Source organism: Acanthisitta chloris, unplaced genomic scaffold, assembly GCF_000695815.1.
Source record: "Acanthisitta chloris isolate BGI_N310 unplaced genomic scaffold, ASM69581v1 scaffold8764, whole genome shotgun sequence".
In the NCBI taxonomy this organism is placed as follows: domain Eukaryota; kingdom Metazoa; phylum Chordata; class Aves; order Passeriformes; family Acanthisittidae; genus Acanthisitta; species Acanthisitta chloris.
This window is the reverse complement of record NW_008669879.1, coordinates 30560-37457: the sequence shown is the minus strand read 5'-3', so window position 1 is coordinate 37457 and position 6898 is coordinate 30560. Positions and strand designations below refer to the sequence as shown.

The following is a 6898-nucleotide window of genomic DNA, read 5'->3' as shown; positions in this document are numbered from 1 at the left end:
AGGCTGGGTCTGGGTTTAGGGCTGGAGCTGGAGCTTGGATTGGGATCTGGGCTGGGGCTGGAATCTGGGACTAGGGCTGGGATCTGGACTGGGGCTGGGATTCAGGCTGGGGCAAGCTTCACCCCCCTAGGTTGCTCCTGTCCCCCCTGAGAGAGCAGTGTTGGAAAGGCCATGGGGCCTGTCAGGCTGTCAGCACAGCCTGTGTGTCAGCCCCAAGAGACACAGTAACCCCAGTGTGTGTGCTCCCCTGGGCTGGGTTGGAGTTGCTCTGCTGTGTGATTGTGAGTGCTCAGAGCAGTAAGGACAGTGCAGATGAGTTCTGCTAACCTTTCTTTGCAGGTGCTGGGGAAGAGGATGGAGGGGGTGGTGTCCCCAGCCTGGGCTCGTTGTCTCTTTACCAAGTCAAGAATTCCAGACTCGGTATGTGCCTCAGGAGCTGAGAAACTGAAAAATGGGTGTTAGTCTGCTAAATGCTGTGTTTGCTGGGGTATGACAGATTCCTAGAGCCTGTGGGATGAGCGGGTTCACAGTGTGCTGGGTGAAGAACTGCCTGAAGGGCAGAGCCCAAAGGGTTGCAGTGAATGGGGCCACATCTGACACCAGCAGTGCTCCTCAGGGTTCAGTTCTAGAGCCACTTCTATTCAAAAAACTTACCAACAATCTGGATGCAGGAGTTGAATGCACCATTAGTAGGATTCCTGGTAATACCAAACTGGGAGGTGCTGCTGACTCTGTCAAGGGACAAGATGCCTTGCAGAAGGATCTAGATAGATTGGAGCACTGAGCAGTCATCAGTGGCAGGAAATTTAACAAGGATAAATGCCCCTTTGTATATCTGGAACAGAGCAGTGCCAGGCACAGGTGACACTGGGAGAGGAGTGGCTGGAGAGCAGCCCTGCAGCAAGGGAGCTGGGGGTGCTGGTTGGCAGCAGCTCAGAGGAGTCAGCAGGGAGCCTGGGCAGCCAGGAGGGCAAAACCCATCCTGGGTGCATCAGACACAGCACAGCCAGAGGTCAGAGGAGGTGATCACCCTGCTGTGTTCAGTGCTGGTGCAGCCTCAGCTGGAGTGCTGTGTGCAGCCACACAATCTGAGAAGAGAGGAGATCATTGGTGGAAAGGCTAAGAGACATGTCCTGTGAGGAGTGGCTGAGGACTTTGGGTTGGCCCAGTTTGGAGAGGAGGAGGCTGAGGGGTGATCTCACTGCTCTCTGCAACTTCCTGACGAGGAAAAGTGGAGAAGGATGGGCTGAGCTCTTCTCCATGCAATCCAATGACAGGATGCATGGGGATGTTTCAAAGCTACCCCAGGGGAGGTTCAGACTGGACAGTAGGAAGCTTTTCTTTACTGAGAGGGTGGTCAGACACTGGAACAGGCTTCCTGGAGAGGTGGTCAGCACTCCAAGCCTGTTTAAGAGGCATCTGGACAGTGCCTTAACGATGCTTTAGCTTTTGATCCACCCTGAAGGGATCAGGCAGATGGACTAGGTGATTGTTAGTAGGCCCCCTCCAACTGAAATGTTTTATTTGACTAATAACTAAACCAGAAAGAAAAACACATTAAGAATTTTTACCAATGTCAAAGTATGTTTTAGAGAGTAATTAACTATAATTACAACCAGATACTGAGGAGGAAACCCTATGGTTTTGTGAACATTTTATTCTAGGTGTTTCAGCCACGGCCTGGAGATCATGAAAAGTATGGAGGTGACCCTGAGCAGCCCCACAAAATCCACGTTATTACCAGAATAAAGAGTGTCATTGGTCGCCCCTACTGGGAAAAGAAGATAGTACGTGACCTTGGGCTGGATAAAGTATGACTGTTGTTCTTTACTCTTACTGTATACATCAGAAATGCAGCATTTATGGTGGTGGGCATTTCAGAGACCTCAGTTTTGCAGCCACAAAACAGAATTACATTTATGGCAGCTGTAAAGCAATCTGAGACGTTGGTGATGCATTCAGGAGCTGAGGGGAATGTGAGTGGAAATGTGCTTTTAGTGGGAATTCAGGATATCACTGTATGGAGCTGTGCTGCGTGCCTGGGGAGAGCTTTGCCCTGAGAGTTCTGCTGAGACAGAAATAAATTTGTAAAGACTTTGAATTCAGTTTTCTCCATGGGTCATACTATTCAGGTGTTGTGGGAAGGCAAATAAGACTCATTTATCAATGAAAATGCTTCTTCCAAATCCAAGACTCTAAGAGTTTGCGTCAAAAATGTATTTATCCAAGTTTTTCAGGATAACTGCACAATGTGCAAAGATTCATCTAGTCAGTGTTACATTACAGAGAAAAAATGTGTGGTTGATCAATTTAAGGTCTAGCTGAAGCAAGCAGCCCCTAAACTCCTGTATCTACATTTGTAGTATTCTTAGGAGTTGGAAGAAATTTGAGCATGTTGGTAATGGAATGGGAATAAAGCTGAAACGGTCATTTTACCGGAATCAAATTTTGATCTCCTGTTCTTATATTCTTGATGCATGATAGTTCTCTCAATCTTACCTTTGCAAGTGTGGTTTATATTCTACTGATAGTAGGAGGAATTCAGTGAACAGGGATTTGGCAGCACATTTGTAAAACCTGTTTTATCCCTTACCTAGGCACATCAGCCAAGGCTGCACAAAAATATCCCTTCTGTGAATGCCAAACTGAAAATCATTAAACATCTGATAAGGTTTGTTAACTAGTTATTTATTTCCTTGTTAATTTGGAACATTTAAAGTAACTCTCTTCTAGTCACAGGAGTTCACTAAGCAAACTCTTTTTGCCTGTAGAATAAAGCCACTGAAACTACCCTATGGGTTGCCAACAGAAGAGGAACTGTCCAGCACCTTTCTCACAACCAGGGGAGAGCTTATCATTAAACAGCGTCTGAAGCCTGTGGAGCAGCAAGAAGTTAAGTCCTAAGGTGTGCAGAGTGGATTTAGATTTTGTAAAATAAACAAGTGAAATCCTGATTTAAGAGTTTGTGTATGAAATGTAAGAATTATTACCCTGTCTGGGGCGAGTGGCACAGATATGTTTGTGCACAGATATGGAATTCAATGTTAATAGCTGCCTGAAGCATTAAAGGAATTACAGACTCTCTGTCCTTGTGTTTTGATTTGGTGGCTGGGTTGCTGCAGTTTATGGCTAGCTCTAAGAACTTTGTAAGAGAAGTGAATAGAATAGATCTAGCTAATGATGGTGAGGACATTTCCCAGCTGACAGTAGAGGTTCACAGTAATGGTGAAGGACATCACTGCACAAAGGAAGTAACTGGAATCAGTAGTCACACAAGACTCAACTGGCTGTCCCCTGAGAGTGTCCTGTGATTGAGGCAGGCTTTTGGGTGACTTGCCTTGGTCTTCTACATCTCACACTTGTTCCTTAGCAAACAGTCTCTCATTTGGCCTCTGTAGCTTAAAAATTACATTTGGGAGTAACAGGAGTTCACATCCGGGTAGGTTGTATAATTTGTCTTCCAGGAAAGATGCTATCTCACTTCATATGTCTTTCTTAATCATAGAATTTTAGGGGGTGGAATGGACCTTACAGATCATCTAGTCCCAACCCCTGGCCTGGGCAGGGACACTTCCCACCAGAGCAGGTTGCTCAAGGCTTCGTCCAACCTGGAATGAACACTGCCAGGGTTGGGGCAGCCACAGCCTCCCTGGGCAACCTGGGACAGTGTCTCACCACCAGAACAGGAAAAACTTTTTCCTTAACATCTAGCCTAAATTTCCCCTCTTTCAATTTGAACCCATTGCCCCTTGTCCTGTCCCTGCAGCTCCTAACACAGAGTCCCTCTGCAGCTTTCCTGGAGCCCCTTCAGATCCTGGAAGTTGCTATGAGATCTCCACACAACCTTCTCTTCTCCAGGCTGAACAGCCCCAACTCCCTCAGTCTGTCCTCGTGGGGGAGATGCTCCAGTCCCCTTACCAACTTTGTGGTCTCCTCTGGACTTGCTCCAACGGTTCCATGTCTTTACATTGAGGGCACCACAACTGCACACAGTATTCCAGGTGTCTTAAATGTTCAATAATAATAGCCTAAGAGCTGCAGTCTGTGTGAAAGTTGATGTTTTTCCTGTTCTAAAATTGCAAACTTTAGAAATCTGGAGGCCCTGGAGCTTACCTCTTTGGTGCATGTCAGGAATTGTGGGCTGCAAGCTTATAAAACACTACTGTGTACATAGTTTTGTTTACAATTTTGAGAATTATGGCCAAAGTTAGCAAGCTGCTGCTTATCAAATGATAGTTTTCATTCCAGTGAGAATAAACTCCATAGTTCAACACACTGTGAGCCTCTCCCACACGAGCTGAAGAGGAGTTAATGACTGTATGTTGTGAGAAGATCAGAGGGATACAGTGCTGCAAATGAGTGTTTATCCTTTCTGCCTTGCAGAGGAGGGTAAACACCTGTAGGAGTTGAAAGGATTGGACAGTTCAGTACAGGGATATAAAAGCTGGAGGCACTGTGTGCAGAAGAAAAAGGATAGGCCATGGTAGTGGCATCTAATGGACCCTACTGGCAGGCTGAAGTCAGAAATGAGAAAGTGAGCTAAAAACCTGTTTCTCAACAAGCTACAGGCTATAGCTGGGAGTTCACAGAAGATGCTGGTGTCACTCTGAATATAAGAATAGCATGGAAAAAAGCAGAGCAGATAAATGAATGTTGCTTTTCTTCCCTCCTTCCCTCCTTCCTTCCTTCCTTCCAGCATCTGCACAGCACCTGATGCTGCAGTGTGCTGTTACTGCAGTCTCTGCCAAGTGTTGGTCATGTGCCCACAGGGAGGTGCTTAGTACAACCTGGAATTCCAGCCCTGTTGAAAGACCTGTGTAGTGCAGCCAAGGTACAGAGCATGCTGCAAAGAGATGGCACAAGTACTAGGGCCCAGAAAATGAGGGAAATTTGGATTACTATTGGTGGGTAGCCAATAGAGGAACAGCAGCAGGGCTGGGGTGGCAGAGCCCCAGAGCCAGGACAGCTCAGCCCTGCCAAGCACATCTGGGACTCCTGTCGGGGGCATTGCAGCCTGCTGAGCCTCCAGCAGAGGACTGCACTGCCAGCTCTGTCCCACACAGGGTGGATAGGGATATGGATATGGGTCTTCTGTCCATGGCACAGCACAGATGCTACAGCCTGCAGAAGGACTCAGCTTATACGAGAGTGAATGTGTTAACCAACAAGCTTTGGAGCTTGTTAGGAGCTGCAGTGACAGGACAAGGGGCAATGGGGACAACTTGAAAGAGGGGAAATTTAGGCTACATGTTAGGAAAAAGTGTTTTCCTGTGAGGGTGGTGAGACACTGTCCCAAGTTGCCCAGGGAGGCTGTGGCTGCCCCAACCCTGGCAGTGTTCACAGCCAGGTTGGATGAGCCTTGAGCAACCTGCTCTGGTTGGTGGTGTCAATGGGAAACAGACTTTGGGACAGTGAATTACAGAATTAGAATTACAGAATCATAGAATTTTAGGGGTTGGAATGGAATTTACAGATCATCTAGTCCCAACCCCTTGCTCTGGGAAGAGACATCTCCCACCAGAGCAGGTTGCTCAAGGCTCATCCAACCTGGAATGAACAATGCCAGGGTTGGGGCAGCCACAGCCTCCCTGGGCACCCTGGGACAGTGTCTCACCAACCTCACAGGAAAAAGCTCTTTTCTCACATCCAACCCGACTTTCCCCCCTTCAGTTTGAACCCATTGCCCCTTGTCCTGTCACTGCAGTTCCTAACACAGAGTCCCTCTCTGGCTTCTTGTAGGCCCTTTGGATATTGAAAAGTTGCTCTGAGGTCTCCACACAACCTTCTCTTCTCCAGGCTGAACAGCCCCAACTCCCTCAGCCTGTCCTCACAGGGAGATGCTCCAATCCTCTTAGCAACTTTGTGGCCTCCTCTGGACTTGCTCCAACAGTTCCATGTCCTTACATTGAGGACACCAGAACTGTGTGCAGTATTCCAGGTGGGTCTCACAAGAGAAGAGCAGAGTAGAGGGGAAGAATCACCTCCCTTGCCCTGCTGCCCACACTCCTGTGGCTCAGCCCAGGATTCCATTGGTTTCTGGGCTGAGCTCACACTGCAGCTCATGCTGAGCTTCTCATCCACTGTCACTCCCAAGTCTTTCTCCTCACTGCTGCTTTCATTATTTACAGGAATATCAGACAAGCATCACAGACCTGCCAGGTTTGCTGCAGGATGTCTCCTCACCTCCTCACCACACGTGCTGGAGACAAATGGGCCTTTTCTCTGCTGACAGCCTAGGGAGCAGCTGGCTTGGTGCATTTCCCACACCCACTGGTCTGATGAGAAATATGAACACCTAACAACTTGTTGTACATCCTCCCGAACACAACAGGGTTTCTTTCCTACAGCACAAGCACTGTTATGATTTAAAGAATGAAATATCTTTTAATTTAATTTTTTACCCCATTCCTAACAGTCTGGAACTAGGAGGAGCCTTGTCTGGGAACAATTGCACCCCTTCAATTCTTGAAAGCAATAATGTGCTGACAATGGGAAAATGGGAACCTGTGCTTTTGGACATAATCAAATTTTTTTGCAGGCAAAGATCCAGGAACAATAATACAACCAGAGCTGCAGCTGCTGAGAATTTGAATAGGCAGAGACTATGCCAGGTCCCTGTGGTTAGCCCTCCTGGACAGTGACAACAAAGGTTAACAACCCCAAAGGAGCAGAGAGTGTGATCAAAGCTGCTGTAGCTGTGCAGCAGGAAGGGAGAGAACCACTGGGTGACAGAATCCACCCTGAGCTGCTTCTCCCCCAAGGTGAATTCTGTGAGTGCTAAATGCTGTTTCACTCTTTCAGCAGCTCTTTTACATTTTAACCTGTGGAATTCAACGCGTGTCATTGCATTGAAAGATTCAGTTCTGTAAGTTTTTCCTGTGATGTCGATACCTCCCAC

The 6898-nt window shown here is 47.4% G+C and overlaps 1 protein-coding gene across 1 annotated transcript; it reads left to right on the top strand.

Annotated features, from left to right (window-relative positions):
• The first annotated feature begins 347 nt into the window (after positions 1-347).
• On the top strand, positions 348-2959 carry MRPL30 (mitochondrial ribosomal protein L30). Its single transcript, XM_009073482.1, has 4 exons — positions 348-420; positions 1665-1811; positions 2598-2671; positions 2772-2959. Exons 1-4 carry the CDS (start codon positions 355-357, stop codon positions 2902-2904), a joined length of 420 nt encoding a protein of 139 aa, XP_009071730.1. The 5' UTR covers positions 348-354; the 3' UTR covers positions 2905-2959.
• The last annotated feature ends 3939 nt before the right edge of the window (positions 2960-6898 follow it).

What these genes read in the sequence shown, in the direction of transcription:
- MRPL30 (XM_009073482.1), top strand. Translation starts at nt 355, where the DNA reads ATGGAGGGGGTGGTGTCCCCAGCCTGGGCTCGTTGTCTCTTTACCAAG. An exon ending in AGTCAAGAATTCCAGACTCG is followed by an intron (nt 421 to 1,664) that starts GTATGTGCCTCA and finishes ATTTTATTCTAG; the next exon opens with GTGTTTCAGCCACGGCCTGG. An exon ending in ATCATTAAACATCTGATAAG is followed by an intron (nt 2,672 to 2,771) that starts GTTTGTTAACTA and finishes TTTTGCCTGTAG; the next exon opens with AATAAAGCCACTGAAACTAC.